Source organism: Bombus bifarius, unplaced genomic scaffold (assembly GCF_011952205.1).
Source record: "Bombus bifarius isolate JDL3187 unplaced genomic scaffold, Bbif_JDL3187 scf7180000009117_frag, whole genome shotgun sequence".
In the NCBI taxonomy this organism is placed as follows: domain Eukaryota; kingdom Metazoa; phylum Arthropoda; class Insecta; order Hymenoptera; family Apidae; genus Bombus; species Bombus bifarius.
Window position 1 is genome coordinate 16,301 of NW_022884910.1, and position 19,379 is coordinate 35,679.

The following is a 19,379-nucleotide window of genomic DNA, read 5'->3' on the forward strand; positions in this document are numbered from 1 at the left end:
ACGGCGGAACAAGTTACCGACGTCGGAACTAGTTACCGAAGGTGGAACGAGTTACCCACGGTGGAAGTAGTTACCCGCGGTGGAACAGACCACTTACCTTACCATCTCGCGCGGCACACCTGTCGCCCTGGTCCGCATTCGACAGGGGCAGCGCGCGAAAGAGCGAGTGGCTCCAGGACGGAGATTTTGTCGATTACATTGGCGAAGACAAAAGAACAAACAAACAAACAAAGAAATATGGACATGGAGAAAATAAATGACAACGTTTACGGTGCAGGGGAGGGATACCCCAGTACCGGCGCAGTCGTGGGTAGTAAAGTGGGCCCCGCTGCGTCGATATCTCGCGACCACGGCCGTTCGGGGGTGGACCGTCAGGCCCCCGGACGCGTTACTACGACTGGCGACGGAACAGCAGGAGAGAGGAGGAGGATAACCACGGGAGGACATCCAGAGGATGACAGGACGGAGACCGCGGAGGAGCCTCCGAGGAAGGCGACGAGACGTTCGCTGAGATCCGCGAACAGGTCCGAGTACGTTTTTCTCGCGCCGGCCACGATGGACGACGGTACGTCACCGGTGGCGGGGGGATCGCGGGGGCGGGCGAGGTCCGACGACGAGGAGTCGGTCGCCTCGTTCGCCTCGCGTTCGTCGCTGGCTTCGATGGCGTCCAGGGGCAAGAGGAAGAGAACAGGAGCCACGACGACACCGGAGGTGTCGGAGGAGTTGGAGGTGCAGATGAAGACGAGCTCCCCGGCGGAAATCAGCGCGGGCTTGACGATGCACGTGTCGGAGATAATGCACGTCGCGACGACGTCGTCGAACTTGAAGGGGACCTACATCAGATCCCTTAAAAACGCGGCGAGCTATATCACCGCCGCGTGGAACGAGGAATCTTCAAGGAGGGCGAGGCCAGCGCGAGGCGCCGGCGACGACGTGGACGCGAGGCTGTCCATGCTGGAGGGGGAGAACGCGGCCCTCCGCCAGGAACTGAGGAGACTGGCCGCCCACGTCAACGAGTGCCCGCGATGCGCCGGCGCGGCGCCCGAATACGTCCGCCCGCCGTGGGAAGGCGGAAACGACAGGACGCGGCTGGACGCCCTGGAAAGAGCGGTCCGAGAACTGGGTCCCTCCATTCTCAGGACAATCGAGGAACGATTCGGGGATGCACGACGGCAACGCACCCCCGTAGGACGACCCAGCGGGGACCGCCCCGCCGACCCTCCCGCGGCCCAGCCGACGCCGACCCGAAGGGAACGGGAGGACGGCGGATGGGAGCTGGTGGAGACGAAAAAGAAGCGGAGGAGAAACAAGAAGACGGCGAACGGGAAGAAGGCAGCCGTCGCCGCCGCCACCGGAGCAGAGGCGGCGAGGAAAGGATCGACCGCGCCACCACCGACGCGGGTACCGCGGCAGCAGCAACCCCAGCCCGGCGGCACGACGGCCGCACCGAAGGCGAGCGCCCCCGCGACGCAGAGAGGACCACCGCGGACACCCAAGGTGGTCACGCCCCCTCGCGCACCGCGAACATCCGCGGTGACCCTGACGTTGAACGAGGGAGCGAGGATGTCGTACGCCGACGTCCTGGAAGCGGCGAGGACGAGGATTCCACTATCGGAGCTTGGCACGGAGCGCCTGGAGATGAAGAAGGCGATGACGGGCGCCATTATAATTCAAGTCCCCGGTGACAAGGACAGGGGAAAGGCGACGCTACTGGCGTCGCGGCTGGCCGAGACCCTGGACCCGACGGCGGTGAGAATCGCCACACCGACTAGGATGGCGGAGTTACGCGTGACCGGGATAGACATCTCGGTCAAGAAGGAGGAGCTGCGAAGAGCACTGGCCTTGGCGGCGGGATGCGGCAGCGCAGAGGTGCAGGTGGGCGAGATCGGCGCCACCAGAGGCGGCCTCGGGTCTGCATGGATCAAGTGCCCGGCGGCAGCAGCCCGCAAGCTGGCCCAGGCGGAGAAGATAGCCCTGGGCTGGTCAACGGCGAGGATAAGGGCCGTGCCGAAGCGCCCGTTGCAGTGCTTCAGGTGCCTGGAGCTGGGGCACGTGCGCGCCACGTGCGTTTCCGGCGAAGACCGTGGACACCTGTGCTACAGGTGCGGCGGGAGCGGACACCGCGCCAGAGGCTGTCCCGCCTCCGCTCCCAAATGTCCGCTTTGCGAGTCGCTCGGGGCACCCGCGAATCACAGGATGGGTGGAGATGCATGCAACCCCCCTAAGGTCAAGAGGAGGAGACCCATCCGCCAACCAGCAGCGGTAGCAGCAGCAGCAGTCGCCGCGGCAGGGACACCAGGAAGCGCCGCCGAATCAGCAGCAGCGGCGGATGGCCGGGAGGAGGCCATGGAGGTGACGGCATAGTTCAAGCGCCTGCTGCAATGCAATCTCGGTAGGTCGAGAAGAGCGCAAGACCTGCTCTTCCAGACCATCCGGGAGAACGAGGTGGCCCTAGCGGCGGTGGCGGAACCGCATCGTATACCCGACTCGCCCAACTGGATCGGGGACCTGGACGGATCCGCCGGGATAACGTGGACGTCGGCCTCGTGCTTCTTACTGGACCGTGGCAGCGGCTTCGTCGCGGTCGAGTGGCTGGGAGCGGCGGTGGTGGCGGTGTACGTCTCTCCGAACATCGACCTGGCCGCGTACGGGGACTTCCTGGACCGAGTCGGCGAGTGCATCGGAAGATGCCTCCCCCGCCAGGTGCTCGTGCTGGGGGACTTCAACGCCCACTCGACGCAATGGGGAAACCCAAGGACCAACTCCCGTGGAAGGATGCTCACCGACTGGGCAGCGAGTCTGGGGCTCCTGCTGGCGAACAGGGGCTCGGCGAGCACCTGCGTGGCGTGGAGAGGATCCTCCGTGGTGGACATCACGTGGGCTACCCCGGAGTTGCTCAGGCGAATCCGCGACTGGAGAGTGGCCGAGGGGGTGGAAACGCTGTCCGACCACCTCTACATTCTGATGGAGGTGACCCTGGGGACCGAGGACGACGCCGGGAGAAGACGACGAGGACCGAGAGAGAACCGTCGCCGCCCGCCGCCGCCGCCGCGATGGCGCCTGAAGGAGATGGACAAGGAGATGCTGCGGGCGGCCACGACCGTGTCCGCCTGGAGCTGGGACGCCCGACGGACGACCGAGCGAGGAAGTATCGACGAGGAGGCGGAGGAGCTCCGAAGATACATGACCGCGGCGTGCGACGCCTCGATGCCGCGCTCCGTCCCGGGGGGTGGACGAGACCAGGGAACGTACTGGTGGACCCCGGAGATCGCCGAGATGCGAGAGAACTGCGTGCGTGCCCGCAGAAGATTTCTAAGGGCCCGTCGTCGCAGACTGACGCGCGACGAGGAGGAGATTTCCCGCTTCTACGAGGAGTACAGAGAGGCGAGACGGACTCTTCAGCGGGAGATCAAGACCGCGAAATCTCGGTGCTGGACGGAGCTGATCGAGGAGTGGAATCCGACCCGTGGGGACGGCCGTACAAAGTGGTCACCAAGAAGCTACGACCTTCGGCGCCCCCGCTGACCTCGGACATGGACCCGACGCTGTTGGACAACGTGATCGGGACGCTGTTCCCGCCGGAAGACAGGGACGCGAGCCGACCGGCGCCATCCTCCCCCTCCGCCGACGACGACGACGAGGAGGCGGCGACGACGACCGCGACGGGATGGAGCGAGGAGCTGCGAGTCAGCGACGAGGAACTCTTCGAAGCAGCCAGGAGGACGGCGTCCCGCGACGTGGCGCCAGGCCCCGACGGAATACCGGGCCGAGCGTGGGCGGAGTCGATCGTCACCATGGCTCCACGCCTGCGACACCTGTTCGACAGATGCCTGGAGGAGGGCGCCTACCCCCGGACATGGCGGACGGCCAGGCTGGTGCTGTTACGGAAGGAGGGCCGCCCGCCGGACTCGCCGTCCGCGTACCGGCCGATATGCCTGCTGGACGAGGTGGGCAAGATGCTGGAGAGGATCGTCGCCGCCCGGCTGGAGGCTCACATGACCCGGAGGACGCCCGGATGGCACGACAGCCAGTACGGATTCCGCCGCGGCCGCTCGACCGTGGACGCGGTGAAGAGGCTGAGGACCATGGCCGAGGACAAGGTCTCCAGAGAAGGGGTGGCGGTGGCGGTGTCGCTCGACGTCACGAACGCCTTCAACTCCATCCCCTGGGCCAGGATCGTGGAAGCCCTGCGACACTTTGACGTTCCGGCGTACCTGGTGGGGATCGTCCGCGCGTACCTTTCCGACAGATACATCGTCTACGCCGGAAGGGACGGGGAAGAAAGAAGACGGATCGAGCGCGGCGTTCCGCAGGGGTCGGTGCTGGGTCCGATACTCTGGATCACGGCCTACGACTCGGTCCTCCGATGTCCGATGCCCCCCGGGGCTGGAATGGTGTGCTACGCCGACGACACCCTGGTCCTGGCCGGGGGACGATGGTGGCAGGACACGGCGAACCGCACGGAAGACGCCGTGGCGTGCGCGATGGGCGCCATTCGGAGGCTCGGCCTGACGGTGTCGCCGGCCAAGTCCGAGGCGCTGTGGTTCTTCGACCAGCGACGAAGAGGAACGCCTCCCACAGGATCGACGGTGAACATCGGCGGAGAAGAGGTCCCGGTGAGACGCCAGATGAGGTACCTGGGTCTCACGATCGACAGCGGATGGACCTTCGGACCGCACTTCGAGCAACTGGTCCCGAAGGCGACGGCCGCGGCCAACGCCCTGTGCGGCCTCCTACCGAACATCGGCGGAGCAGGATCGAGAGTACGCCGACTCTACGAGGGAGTAGTCCGGTCCCGAGTTCTCTACGGGGCACCCGTCTGGGCCAGAAGCCTGGCGACCAGTCGCCGCAGCCTGACCTTGCTGCGGAGGCTGCAGAGGACGACCGCTATCCGCATCGCGAGAGGCTACAGGACGACATCGTACGCGTCGGCGACCGTGCTAGCGGCGTCCCCGCCGTTCGAGCTGCAAGCCCTGGCGCTCGAACGCGTATACGAACACCAAAGGAGGAACCCGACGCCATCCACCTCTGGCCAGCCGGCCTCGAACATCCGGGAGGAGGCGAAGAAGGAGGTCTGGGAACGATGGCGCTCGCAGCTGATCCAGGAGGACGCCGTGCGGCCGCACCGGGCCGTTCGCGCCGTGCTTCCCAACTGGGAGACGTGGAGGGATCGAGGCGGAGCACCGCTGACCTTCAGGATGACGCAGCTGCTCACCGGCCACGGAGTATTCGGCGAGTACCTGCTAAGGATTCGGCGAGAGGCGACGTCCGTCTGCCACCACTGCGAGGAAGAGGAGGACACGGCGCAGCACACGCTGGAGTTCTGTCCGGCGTGGGCGGAACCACGACGCGTCCTACGGCTCGAAATCGGCGAGAGCTTAGCCCCAGAAGCGGTCGTCGCGGCCATGCTAAGAGGGCGCCAGGAGTACGCCGCTGTCCGCACCTACTGCGAGCAGGTGATGCTGGCGAAGGAGCGGGCGGAAAGGATCAGGGAACGAGCTAGCGACCCTTCCAGGACATCGCAGCGCCCTAGGAATACCGCGCGCCACAGGGGCGCGACGCCACCACCGGCGCCACCACGCCCGCCGTAGCAGCGCGTGGAAACCAGGAAGGGGCTTCAGGGGACGGGGTCCCAGGACGAAGCAGCAGGAGCGAGGCGCTAGGGGGCGTGGTCCCCCCCTAGCGGTCCAAGAAGAGCAGGACGCCTCCCTTCGACGAAAGGAGAGATAGACGCCCGGGGGTAACCGGTAGTAATTCGGGAGAGATCCCGGGTGCATCTCGACTCAGGCGTCAGGACAGGCCACCGTGGAGTTTTAGTCGGTAAGAGTCCGACACTACCCGCTAGCGGGTGTCCATGAGGATTTCTCCACGTAAAAAAAAAAAAAAAAAAAAAAAAAAAAAAAAAAAAAAAAAAAAAAAAAAAAAAAAAAAAAAAAAAAAAAAAAAAAAAAAGGTTGGGTTAGGTTAGGTTGGGGTTAGGTTGGGGTTAGGTTGGGGTTAGGTTGGGGTTAGGTTGGGGTTAGGTTAGGTTAGGTTAGGTTGGGTTAGGTTGGGGTTAGGTTGGGGTTAGGTTGGTTGGAGTTCCAATATGGCGGCAAGTAGGACGGACACGTGCGCGTCGCTCCGTATTCCGTGACCGAAATATGTGGAAAAATCGAAGAGTGCAGTGGAAGGATTAGGGTGAAAGTGAAGTGCTAGTGGTGAGGAATAGGCGTGTGCAAAAAGTTTGGTGGAAATCGATGAATTAAAACTGTTATTAGAGTTAAAAGTGTCGGTGTTGCCACGAGGGAAGAGGCAGCCATCTTGGCGGCCATCTTGGCGGCCAGCGTAGTGACGCGCGACGCGGACGCGTGACGGCGTCTCGCGGGAGGCCAGTGAACTACAGTGTAGTGCTAGTGCGGTAGTTGCGAGAACTACGTTACCGACGGCGGAACAAGTTACCGACGTCGGAACTAGTTACCGAAGGTGGAACGAGTTACCCACGGTGGAAGTAGTTACCCGCGGTGGAACAGACCACTTACCTTACCATCTCGCGCGGCACACCTGTCGCCCTGGTCCGCATTCGACAGGGGCAGCGCGCGAAAGAGCGAGTGGCTCCAGGACGGAGATTTTGTCGATTACATTGGCGAAGACAAAAGAACAAACAAACAAACAAAGAAATATGGACATGGAGAAAATAAATGACAACGTTTACGGTGCAGGGGAGGGATACCCCAGTACCGGCGCAGTCGTGGGTAGTAAAGTGGGCCCCGCTGCGTCGATATCTCGCGACCACGGCCGTTCGGGGGTGGACCGTCAGGCCCCCGGACGCGTTACTACGACTGGCGACGGAACAGCAGGAGAGAGGAGGAGGATAACCACGGGAGGACATCCAGAGGATGACAGGACGGAGACCGCGGAGGAGCCTCCGAGGAAGGCGACGAGACGTTCGCTGAGATCCGCGAACAGGTCCGAGTACGTTTTTCTCGCGCCGGCCACGATGGACGACGGTACGTCACCGGTGGCGGGGGGATCGCGGGGGCGGGCGAGGTCCGACGACGAGGAGTCGGTCGCCTCGTTCGCCTCGCGTTCGTCGCTGGCTTCGATGGCGTCCAGGGGCAAGAGGAAGAGAACAGGAGCCACGACGACACCGGAGGTGTCGGAGGAGTTGGAGGTGCAGATGAAGACGAGCTCCCCGGCGGAAATCAGCGCGGGCTTGACGATGCACGTGTCGGAGATAATGCACGTCGCGACGACGTCGTCGAACTTGAAGGGGACCTACATCAGATCCCTTAAAAACGCGGCGAGCTATATCACCGCCGCGTGGAACGAGGAATCTTCAAGGAGGGCGAGGCCAGCGCGAGGCGCCGGCGACGACGTGGACGCGAGGCTGTCCATGCTGGAGGGGGAGAACGCGGCCCTCCGCCAGGAACTGAGGAGACTGGCCGCCCACGTCAACGAGTGCCCGCGATGCGCCGGCGCGGCGCCCGAATACGTCCGCCCGCCGTGGGAAGGCGGAAACGACAGGACGCGGCTGGACGCCCTGGAAAGAGCGGTCCGAGAACTGGGTCCCTCCATTCTCAGGACAATCGAGGAACGATTCGGGGATGCACGACGGCAACGCACCCCCGTAGGACGACCCAGCGGGGACCGCCCCGTCGACCCTCCCGCGGCCCAGCCGACGCCGACCCGAAGGGAACGGGAGGACGGCGGATGGGAGCTGGTGGAGACGAAAAAGAAGCGGAGGAGAAACAAGAAGACGGCGAACGGGAAGAAGGCAGCCGTCGCCGCCGCCACCGGAGCAGAGGCGGCGAGGAAAGGATCGACCGCGCCACCACCGACGCGGGTACCGCGGCAGCAGCAACCCCAGCCCGGCGGCACGACGGCCGCACCGAAGGCGAGCGCCCCCGCGACGCAGAGAGGACCACCGCGGACACCCAAGGTGGTCACGCCCCCTCGCGCACCGCGAACATCCGCGGTGACCCTGACGTTGAACGAGGGAGCGAGGATGTCGTACGCCGACGTCCTGGAAGCGGCGAGGACGAGGATTCCACTATCGGAGCTTGGCACGGAGCGCCTGGAGATGAAGAAGGCGATGACGGGCGCCATTATAATTCAAGTCCCCGGTGACAAGGACAGGGGAAAGGCGACGCTACTGGCGTCGCGGCTGGCCGAGACCCTGGACCCGACGGCGGTGAGAATCGCCACACCGACCAGGATGGCGGAGTTACGCGTGACCGGGATAGACATCTCGGTCAAGAAGGAGGAGCTGCGAAGAGCACTGGCCTTGGCGGCGGGATGCGGCAGCGCAGAGGTGCAGGTGGGCGAGATCGGCGCCACCAGAGGCGGCCTCGGGTCTGCATGGATCAAGTGCCCGGCGGCAGCAGCCCGCAAGCTGGCCCAGGCGGAGAAGATAGCCCTGGGCTGGTCAACGGCGAGGATAAGGGCCGTGCCGAAGCGCCCGTTGCAGTGCTTCAGGTGCCTGGAGCTGGGGCACGTGCGCGCCACTTGCGTTTCCGGCGAAGACCGTGGACACCTGTGCTACAGGTGCGGCGGGAGCGGACACCGCGCCAGAGGCTGTCCGGCCTCCGCTCCCAAATGTCCGCTTTGCGAGTCGCTCGGGGCACCCGCGAATCACAGGATGGGTGGAGATGCATGCAACCCCCCTAAGGTCAAGAGGAGGAGACCCATCCGCCAACCAGCAGCGGTAGCAGCAGCAGCAGTCGCCGCGGCAGGGACACCAGGAAGCGCCGCCGAATCAGCAGCAGCGGCGGATGGCCGGGAGGAGGCCATGGAGGTGACGGCATAGTTCAAGCGCCTGCTGCAATGCAATCTCGGTAGGTCGAGAAGAGCGCAAGATCTGCTCTTCCAGACCATCCGGGAGAACGAGGTGGCCCTAGCGGCGGTGGCGGAACCGCATCGTATACCCGACTCGCCCAACTGGATCGGGGACCTGGACGGATCCGCCGGGATAACGTGGACGTCGGCCTCGTGCTTCTTACTGGACCGTGGCAGCGGCTTCGTCGCGGTCGAGTGGCTGGGAGCGGCGGTGGTGGCGGTGTACGTCTCTCCGAACATCGACCTGGCCGCGTACGGGGACTTCCTGGACCGAGTCGGCGAGTGCATCGGAAGATGCCTCCCCCGCCAGGTGCTCGTGCTGGGGGACTTCAACGCCCACTCGACGCAATGGGGAAACCCAAGGACCAACTCCCGTGGAAGGATGCTCACCGACTGGGCAGCGAGTCTGGGGCTCCTGCTGGCGAACAGGGGCTCGGCGAGCACCTGCGTGGCGTGGAGAGGATCCTCCGTGGTGGACATCACGTGGGCTACCCCGGAGTTGCTCAGGCGAATCCGCGACTGGAGAGTGGCCGAGGGGGTGGAAACGCTGTCCGACCACCTCTACATTCTGATGGAGGTGACCCTGGGGACCGAGGACGACGCCGGGAGAAGACGACGAGGACCGAGAGAGAACCGTCGCCGCCCGCCGCCGCCGCCGCGATGGCGCCTGAAGGAGATGGACAAGGAGATGCTGCGGGCGGCCACGACCGTGTCCGCCTGGAGCTGGGACGCCCGACGGACGACCGAGCGAGGAAGTATCGACGAGGAGGCGGAGGAGCTCCGAAGATACATGACCGCGGCGTGCGACGCCTCGATGCCGCGCTCCGTCCCGGGGGGTGGACGAGACCAGGGAACGTACTGGTGGACCCCGGAGATCGCCGAGATGCGAGAAAACTGCGTGCGTGCCCGCAGAAGATTTCTAAGGGCCCGTCGTCGCAGACTGACGCGCGACGAGGAGGAGATTTCCCGCTTCTACGAGGAGTACAGAGAGGCGAGACGGACTCTTCAGCGGGAGATCAAGACCGCGAAATCTCGGTGCTGGACGGAGCTGATCGAGGAGGTGGAATCCGACCCGTGGGGACGGCCGTACAAAGTGGTCACCAAGAAGCTACGACCTTCGGCGCCCCCGCTGACCTCGGACATGGACCCGACGCTGTTGGACAACGTGATCGGGACGCTGTTCCCGCCGGAAGACAGGGACGCGAGCCGACCGGCGCCATCCTCCCCCTCCGCCGACGACGACGACGAGGAGGCGGCGACGACGACCGCGACGGGATGGAGCGAGGAGCTGCGAGTCAGCGACGAGGAACTCTTCGAAGCAGCCAGGAGGACGGCGTCCCGCGACGTGGCGCCAGGCCCCGACGGAATACCGGGCCGAGCGTGGGCGGAGTCGATCGTCACCATGGCTCCACGCCTGCGACACCTGTTCGACAGATGCCTGGAGGAGGGCGCCTACCCCCGGACATGGCGGACGGCCAGGCTGGTGCTGTTACGGAAGGAGGGCCGCCCGCCGGACTCGCCGTCCGCGTACCGGCCGATATGCCTGCTGGACGAGGTGGGCAAGATGCTGGAGAGGATCGTCGCCGCCCGGCTGGAGGCTCACATGACCCGGAGGACGCCCGGATGGCACGACAGCCAGTACGGATTCCGCCGCGGCCGCTCGACCGTGGACGCGGTGAAGAGGCTGAGGACCATGGCCGAGGACAAGGTCGCCCGAGAAGGGGTAGCGGTGGCGGTGTCGCTCGACGTCACCAACGCCTTCAATTCCATCCCCTGGGCGAGGATCGTGGAGGCCCTGCGACACTTTGACGTCCCGGCGTACCTGGTGGGGATCGTCCGCGCGTACCTTTCCGACAGATACATCGTCTACGCCGGAAGGGACGGGGAAGAAAGAAGACGGATCGAGCGCGGCGTTCCGCAGGGGTCGGTGTTGGGTCCGATACTCTGGATCACGGCCTACGACTCGGTCCTCCGATGTCCGATGCCCCCCGGGGCTGGAATGGTGTGCTACGCCGACGACACCCTGGTCCTGGCCGGGGGACGATGGTGGCAGGACACGGCGAACCGCACGGAAGACGCCGTGGCGTGCGCGATGGGCGCCATTCGGAGGCTCGGCCTGACGGTGTCGCCGGCCAAGTCCGAGGCGCTGTGGTTCTTCGACCAGCGACGAAGAGGAACGCCTCCCACAGGATCGACGGTGAACATCGGCGGAGAAGAGGTCCCGGTGAGACGCCAGATGAGGTACCTGGGTCTCACGATCGACAGCGGATGGACCTTCGGACCGCACTTCGAGCAACTGGTCCCGAAGGCGACGGCCGCGGCCAACGCCCTGTGCGGCCTCCTACCGAACATCGGCGGAGCAGGATCGAGAGTACGCCGACTCTACGAGGGAGTAGTCCGGTCCCGAGTTCTCTACGGGGCACCCGTCTGGGCCAGAAGCCTGGCGACCAGTCGCCGCAGCCTGACCTTGCTGCGGAGGCTGCAGAGGACGACCGCTATCCGCATCGCGAGAGGCTACAGGACGACATCGTACGCGTCGGCGACCGTGCTAGCGGCGTCCCCGCCGTTCGAGCTGCAAGCCCTGGCGCTCGAACGCGTATACGAACACCAAAGGAGGAACCCGACGCCATCCACCTCTGGCCAGCCGGCCTCGAACATCCGGGAGGAGGCGAAGAAGGAGGTCTGGGAACGATGGCGCTCGCAGCTGATCCAGGAGGACGCCGTGCGGCCGCACCGGGCCGTTCGCGCCGTGCTTCCCAACTGGGAGACGTGGAGGGATCGAGGCGGAGCACCGCTGACCTTCAGGATGACGCAGGTGCTCACCGGCCACGGAGTATTCGGCGAGTACCTGCTAAGGATTCGGCGAGAGGCGACGTCCGTCTGCCACCACTGCGAGGAAGAGGAGGACACGGCGCAGCACACGCTGGAGTTTTGTCCGGCGTGGGCGGAACCACGACGCGTCCTACGGCTCGAAATCGGCGAGAGCTTAGCCCCAGAAGCGGTCGTCGCGGCCATGCTAAGAGGGCGCCAGGAGTACGCCGCTGTCCGCACCTACTGCGAGCATGTGATGCTGGCGAAGGAGCGGGCGGAAAGGATAAGGGAACGAGCTCGCGACCCGTCCAGGACATCGCAGCGCCCTAGGAATACCGCGCGCCACAGGGGCGCGACGCCACCACCGGCGCCGCCGCGCCCGCCGTAGCAGCGCGTGGAAACCAGGAAGGGGCTTCAGGGGACGGGGTCCCAGGACGAAGCAGCAGGAGCGAGGCGCTAGGGGGCGTGGTCCCCCCCTAGCGGTCCAAGAAGAAGAACAGGACGCCTCCCTTCGACGAAAGGAGAGATAGACGCCCGGGGGTAACCGGTAGTAATTCGGGAGAGATCCCGGGTGCATCTCGACTCAGGCGTCAGGACAGGCCACCGTGGAGTTTTAGTCGGTAAGAGTCCGACACTACCCGCTAGCGGGTGTCCATGAGGATTTCTCCACGTAAAAAAAAAAAAAAAAAAGGTTGGGGTTAGGTTGGGTTAGGTTAGGTTGGGGTTAGGTTAGGTTGGGGTTAGGTTGGGGTTAGGTTGGGGTTAGGTTGGGGTTAGGTTGGGTTAGGTTGGGTTAGGTTGGGGTTAGGTTGGGGTTAGGTTGGGGTTAGGTTGGGGTTAGGTTGGGGTTAGGTTGGGGTTAGGTTGGGGTTAGGTTGGGGTTAGGTTGGGGTTAGGTTGGGGTTAGGTTGGGGTTAGGTTGGGGTTAGGTTGGGGTTAGGTTGGGGTTAGGTTGGGTTAGGTTGGGGTTAGGTTGGGGTTAGGTTGGGGTTAGGTTGGGGTTAGGTTGGGGTTAGGTTGGGGTTAGGTTGGGGTTAGGTTGGGGTTAGGTTGGGGTTAGGTTGGGGTTAGGTTGGGGTTAGGTTGGGGTTAGGTTGGGGTTAGGTTGGGGTTAGGTTAGGTTGGGGTTAGGTTGGGGTTAGGTTTAGGTTGGTTAGGTTGGGGTTAGGTTGGGGTTAGGTTGGGGTTAGGTTAGGTTGGGGTTAGGTTGGGGTTAGGTTAGGTTGGGGGTTAGGTTGGGGTTAGGTTAGGTTGGTTAGGTTGGGGTTAGGTTGGGGTTAGGTTGGGGTTAGGTTGGGGTTAGGTTGGGGTTAGGTTGGGGTTAGGTTGGGGTTAGGTTGGGGTTAGGTTGGGGTTAGGTTGGGGTTAGGTTGGGGTTAGGTTAGGTTGGGGTTAGGTTGGGGTTAGGTTGGGGTTAGGTTGGGGTTAGGTTGGGGTTAGGTTGGGGTTAGGTTGGGGTTAGGTTGGGGTTAGGTTGGGGTTAGGTTGGGGTTAGGTTGGGGTTAGGTTGGGGTTAGGTTGGGGTTAGGTTGGGGTTAGGTTGGGGTTAGGTTGGGGTTAGGTTGGGGTTAGGTTGGGGTTAGGTTGGGGTTAGGTTGGGGTTAGGTTGGGGTTCCAATATGGCGGCAAGTAGGACGGACACGTGCGCGTCGCTCCGTATTCCGTGACCGAAATATGTGGAAAAATCGAAGAGTGCAGTGGAAGGATTAGGGTGAAAGTGAAGTGCTAGTGGTGAGGAATAGGCGTGTGCAAAAAGTTTGGTGGAAATCGATGAATTAAAACTGTTATTAGAGTTAAAAGTGTCGGTGTTGCCACGAGGGAAGAGGCAGCCATCTTGGCGGCCATCTTGGCGGCCAGCGTAGTGACGCGCGACGCGGACGCGTGGCGGCGTCTCGCGGGAGGCCAGTGAACTACAGTGTAGTGCTAGTGCGGTAGTTGCGAGAACTACGTTACCGACGGCGGAACAAGTTACCGACGTCGGAACTAGTTACCGAAGGTGGAACGAGTTACCCACGGTGGAAGTAGTTACCCGCGGTGGAACAGACCACTTACCTTACCATCTCGCGCGGCACACCTGTCGCCCTGGTCCGCATTCGACAGGGGCAGCGCGCGAAAGAGCGAGTGGCTCCAGGACGGAGATTTTGTCGATTACATTGGCGAAGACAAAAGAACAAACAAACAAACAAAGAAATATGGACATGGAGAAAATAAATGACAACGTTTACGGTGCAGGGGAGGGATACCCCAGTACCGGCGCAGTCGTGGGTAGTAAAGTGGGCCCCGCTGCGTCGATATCTCGCGACCACGGCCGTTCGGGGGTGGACCGTCAGGCCCCCGGACGCGTTACTACGACTGGCGACGGAACAGCAGGAGAGAGGAGGAGGATAACCACGGGAGGACATCCAGAGGATGACAGGACGGAGACCGCGGAGGAGCCTCCGAGGAAGGCGACGAGACGTTCGCTGAGATCCGCGAACAGGTCCGAGTACGTTTTTCTCGCGCCGGCCACGATGGACGACGGTACGTCACCGGTGGCGGGGGGATCGCGGGGGCGGGCGAGGTCCGACGACGAGGAGTCGGTCGCCTCGTTCGCCTCGCGTTCGTCGCTGGCTTCGATGGCGTCCAGGGGCAAGAGGAAGAGAACAGGAGCCACGACGACACCGGAGGTGTCGGAGGAGTTGGAGGTGCAGATGAAGACGAGCTCCCCGGCGGAAATCAGCGCGGGCTTGACGATGCACGTGTCGGAGATAATGCACGTCGCGACGACGTCGTCGAACTTGAAGGGGACCTACATCAGATCCCTTAAAAACGCGGCGAGCTATATCACCGCCGCGTGGAACGAGGAATCTTCAAGGAGGGCGAGGCCAGCGCGAGGCGCCGGCGACGACGTGGACGCGAGGCTGTCCATGCTGGAGGGGGAGAACGCGGCCCTCCGCCAGGAACTGAGGAGACTGGCCGCCCACGTCAACGAGTGCCCGCGATGCGCCGGCGCGGCGCCCGAATACGTCCGCCCGCCGTGGGAAGGCGGAAACGACAGGACGCGGCTGGACGCCCTGGAAAGAGCGGTCCGGGAACTGGGACCCTCCATTCTCAGGACAATCGAGGAACGATTCGGGGATGCACGACGGCAACGCACCCCCGAAGGACGACCCAGCGGGGACCGCCCCGTCGACCCTCCCGCGGCCCAGCCGACGCCGACCCGAAGGGAACGGGAGGACGGCGGATGGGAGTTGGTGGAGACGAAAAAGAAGCGGAGGAGAAACAAGAAGACGGCGAACGGGAAGAAGGCAGCCGTCGCCGCCGCCACCGGAGCAGAGGTGGCGAGGAAAGGATCGACCGCGCCACCACCGACGCGGGTACCGCGGCAGCAGCAACCCCAGCCCGGCGGCACGACGGGCGCACCGAAGGCGAACGCCCCCGCAATGCAGAGAGGACCACCGCGGACACCTAAGGTGGTCACGCCCCCTCGCGCACCGCGAACATCCGCGGTGACCCTGACGTTGAACGAGGGAGCGAGGATGTCGTACGCCGACGTCCTGGAAGCGGCGAGGACGAGGATTCCACTATCGGAGCTTGGCACGGAGCGCCTGGAGATGAAGAAGGCGATGACGGGCGCCATTATAATTCAAGTCCCCGGTGACAAGGACAGGGGAAAGGCGACGCTACTGGCGTCGCGGCTGGCCGAGACCCTGGACCCGACGGCGGTGAGAATCGCCACACCGACCAGGATGGCGGAGCTACGCGTGACCGGGATAGACATCTCGGTCAAGAAGGAGGAGCTGCGAAGAGCACTGGCCTTGGCGGCGGGATGCGGCAGCGCAGAGGTGCAGGTGGGCGAGATCGGCGCCACCAGAGGCGGCCTCGGGTCTGCATGGATCAAGTGCCCGGCGGCAGCAGCCCGCAAGCTGGCCCAGGCGGAGAAGATAGCCCTGGGCTGGTCAACGGCGAGGATAAGGGCCGTGCCGAAGCGCCCGTTGCAGTGCTTCAGGTGCCTGGAGCTGGGGCACGTGCGCGCCACGTGCGTATCCGGCGAAGACCGTGGACACCTGTGCTACAGGTGCGGCGGGAGCGGACACCGCGCCAGAGGCTGTCCCGCCTCCGCTCCCAAATGTCCGCTTTGCGAGTCGCTCGGGGCACCCGCGAATCACAGGATGGGTGGAGATGCATGCAACCCCCCGAAGGTCAAGAGGAGGAGACCCATCCGCAAACCAGCAGCGGTAGCAGCAGCAGCAGTCGCCGCGGCAGGGACACCAGGAAGCGCCGCCGAATCAGCAGCAGCGGCGGATGGCCGGGAGGAGGCCATGGAGGTGACGGCATAGTTCAAGCGCCTGCTGCAATGCAATCTCGGTAGGTCGAGAAGAGCGCAAGACCTGCTCGTCCAGACCATCCGGGAGAACGAGGTGGCCCTAGCGGCGGTGGCGGAACCGCATCGTATACCCGACTCGCCCAACTGGATCGGGGACCTGGACGGATCTGCCGGGATAACGTGGACGTCGGCCTCGTGCTTCTTACTGGACCGTGGCAACGGCTTTGTCGCGGTCGAGTGGCTAGGAGCGGCGGTGGTGGCGGTGTACGTCTCTCCGAACATCGACCTGGCCGCGTACGGGGACTTCCTGGACCGAGTCGGCGAGTGCATCCGAGGATGCCTCCCCCGCCAGGTGCTCGTGCTGGGGGACGTCAACGCCCACTCGACGCAATGGGGAAACCCAAGGACCAACTCCCGTGGAAGGATGCTCACCGACTGGGCAGCGAGTCTGGGGCTCCTGCTGGCGAACAGGGGCTCGGCGAGCACCTGCGTGGCGTGGAGAGGATCCTCCGTGGTGGACCTCACGTGGGCTACCCCGGAGTTGCTCAGGCGAATCCGCGACTGGAGAGTGGCCGAGGGGGTGGAAACGCTGTCCGACCACCTCTACGTACTGATGGAGGTGACTCTGGGGACCGAGGACGACGCCGGGAGAAGACGACGAGGACCGAGAGAGAACCGTCGCCGCCCGCCGCCGCTGCGATGGCGCCTGAAGGAGATGGACAAGGAGATGCTGCGGGCGGCCACGACCGTGTCCGCCTGGAGCTGGGACGCCCGCCGGACGACCGAGCGAGGAAGTATCGACGAGGAGGCGGAGGAGCTCCGAAGATACATGACCGCGGCGTGCGACGCCTCGATGCCGCGCTCCGTCCCGGGGGGCGGACGAGACCAGGGAACGTACTGGTGGACCCCGGAGATCGCCGAGATGCGAGAGAACTGCGTGCGTGCCCGCAGAAGATTTCTAAGGGCCCGTCGTCGCAGACTGACGCGCGACGAGGAGGAGATTTCCCGCTTCTACGAGGAGTACAGAGAGGCGAGACGGACTCTTCAGCGGGAGATCAAGACCGCGAAATCTCGGTGCTGGGCGGAGCTGATCGAGGAGGTGGAATCCGACCCGTGGGGACGGCCGTACAAAGTGGTCACCAAGAAGCTACGACCTTCGGCGCCCCCGCTGACCTCGGACATGGACCCGACGCTGTTGGACAACGTCATCGGGACGCTGTTCCCGCCGGAAGACAGGGACGCGAGCCGACCGGCGCCATCCTCCCCCTCCGCCGACGACGACGACGAGGTGGCGGCGACGACGACTGCGACGGGATGGAGCGAGGAGCTGCGAGTCAGCGACGAGGAACTCTTCGAAGCAGCCAGGAGGACGGCGTCCCGCGACGTGGCGCCAGGCCCCGACGGAATACCGGGCCGAGCGTGGGCGGAGTCGATCGTCACCATGGCTCCACGCCTGCGACACCTGTTCGACAGATGCCTGGAGGAGGGCGCCTACCCCCGGACATGGCGGACGGCCCGGCTGGTGCTGTTACGGAAGGAGGGCCGCCCGCCGGACTCGCCGTCCGCGTACCGGCCGATATGCCTGCTGGACGAGGTGGGCAAGATGCTGGAGAGGATCGTCGCCGCCCGGCTGGATGCTCACGTGACCCGGAGGACGCCCGGATGGCACGACAGCCAGTACGGATTCCGCCGCGGCCGCTCGACCGTGGACGCGGTGAAGAGGCTGAGGACCATGGCCGAGGACCAGGTCGCCCGAGAAGGGGTAGCGGTGGCGGTGTCGCTCGACGTCACCAACGCCTTCAATTCCATTCCCTGGGCTAGGATCGTGGAGGCCCTGCGACACTTTGACGTCCCGGCGTACCTGGTGGGGATCGTCCGAGCGTACCTTTCCGACAGATACATCGTCTACGCCGGAAGGGACGGGGAAGAAAGAAGACGGATCGAGCGCGGCGTTCCGCAGGGGTCGGTGTTGGGTCCGATACTCTGGATCACGGCCTACGACTCGGTCCTCCGATGTCCGATGCCCCCCGGGGCTGGTATGGTGTGCTACGCCGACGACACCCTGGTCCTGGCCGGGGGACGATGGTGGCAGGACACGGCGAACCGCACGGAAGACGCCGTGGCGTGCGCGATGGGCGCCATTCGGAGGCTCGGCCTGACGGTGTCGCCGGCCAAGTCCGAGGCGCTGTGGTTCTTCGACCAGCGACGAAGAGGAACGCCTCCCACAGGATCGACGGTGAACATCGGCGGAGAAGAGGTCCCGGTGAGACGCCAGATGAGGTACCTGGGTCTCACGATCGACAGCGGATGGACCTTCGAACCGCACTTCGAGCAACTGGTCCCGAAGGCGACGGCCGCGGCCAACGCACTGTGCGGCCTCCTACCGAACATCGGCGGAGCAGGATCGAGAGTCCGCCGACTCTACGAGGGAGTAGTCCGGTCCCGAGTTCTCTACGGGGCACCCGTCTGGGCCAGAAGCCTGGCGACCAGTCGCCGCAGCCTGACCTTGCTGCGGAGGCTGCAGAGGACGACCGCTATCCGCATCGCGAGAGGCTACAGGACGACATCGTACGCGTCGGCGACCGTGCTAGCGGCGTCCCCGCCGTTCGAGCTGCAAGCCCTGGCGCTCGAACGCGTATACGAACACCAAAGGAGGAACCCGACGCCATCCACATCTGGCCAGCCGGCCTCGAACATCCGGGAGGAGGCGAAGAAGGAGGTCTGGGAACGATGGCGCTCGCAGCTGATCCAGGAGGACGCCGTGCGGCCGCACCGGGCCGTTCACGCCGTGCTTCCCAACTGGGAGACGTGGAGGGATCGAGGCGGAGCACCGCTGACCTTCAGGATGACGCAGCGGCTCACCGGCCACGGAGTATTCGGCGAGTACCTGCTAAGGATTCGGCGAGAGGCGACGTCCGTCTGCCACCACTGCGAGGAAGAGGAGGACACGGCGCAGCACACGCTGGAGTTCTGTCCGGCGTGGGCGGAACCACGACGAGTCCTACGGCTCGAAATCGGCGAGAGCTTAGCCCCAGACGCGGTCGTCGCGGCCATGCTAAGAGGGCGCCAGGAGTACGCCGCTGTCCGCACCTACTGCGAGCAGGTGATGCTGGCGAAGGAGCGGGCGGAAAGGATCAGGGAACGAGCTAGCGACCCTTCCAGGACATCGCAGCGCCCTAGGAATACCGCGCGCCACAGGGGCGCGACGCCACCACCGGCGCCACCACGCCCGCCGTAGCAGCGCGTGGAAACCAGGAAGGGGCTTCAGGGGACGGGGTCCCAGGACGAAGCAGCAGGAGCGAGGCGCTAGGGGGCGTGGTCCCCCCCTAGCGGTCCAAGAAGAAGAACAGGACGCCTCCCTTCGAAAGGAGAGATAGACGCCCGGGGGTACCCGGTAGTAATTCGGGAGAGATCCCGGGTGCATCTCGACTCAGGCGTCAGGACA

General features: G+C 64.5%; 3 protein-coding genes across 3 annotated transcripts; all 3 read left to right on the forward strand.

Annotated features, from left to right (window-relative positions):
• The first annotated feature begins 237 nt into the window (after positions 1–237).
• On the forward strand, positions 238–2,364 carry LOC117213539. Its single transcript, XM_033458956.1, has one exon. It carries the CDS (start codon positions 238–240, stop codon positions 2,362–2,364), a length of 2,127 nt encoding a protein of 708 aa, XP_033314847.1.
• Positions 2,365–6,661: 4,297 nt separating this feature from the next.
• LOC117213540 lies at positions 6,662–12,016 on the forward strand. The gene is made up of 2 exons (XM_033458957.1): positions 6,662–8,776; positions 8,852–12,016. Exons 1-2 carry the CDS (start codon positions 6,662–6,664, stop codon positions 12,014–12,016), a joined length of 5,280 nt encoding a protein of 1,759 aa, XP_033314848.1.
• A 1,804-nt stretch (positions 12,017–13,820) lies between these two features.
• Positions 13,821–19,172, forward strand: LOC117213541. Its single transcript, XM_033458958.1, has 2 exons — positions 13,821–15,935; positions 16,011–19,172. The coding sequence occupies exons 1-2, from the start codon at positions 13,821–13,823 to the stop codon at positions 19,170–19,172; spliced, it is 5,277 nt and encodes a 1,758-aa protein (XP_033314849.1).
• Positions 19,173–19,379: the final 207 nt, after the last annotated feature.

Excerpts from the sequence above, each read along its gene's own strand:
- LOC117213539 (XM_033458956.1), top strand. The coding sequence starts at position 238 with ATGGACATGGAGAAAATAAATGACAACGTTTACGGTGCAGGGGAGGGA.
- LOC117213540 (XM_033458957.1), top strand. The coding sequence starts at position 6,662 with ATGGACATGGAGAAAATAAATGACAACGTTTACGGTGCAGGGGAGGGA. Across the intron at positions 8,777-8,851 it reads GCCGGGAGGAGGCCATGGAG|ACCATCCGGGAGAACGAGGT; the intron begins GTGACGGCATAG and ends CTGCTCTTCCAG.
- LOC117213541 (XM_033458958.1), top strand. The coding sequence starts at position 13,821 with ATGGACATGGAGAAAATAAATGACAACGTTTACGGTGCAGGGGAGGGA. Across the intron at positions 15,936-16,010 it reads GCCGGGAGGAGGCCATGGAG|ACCATCCGGGAGAACGAGGT; the intron begins GTGACGGCATAG and ends CTGCTCGTCCAG.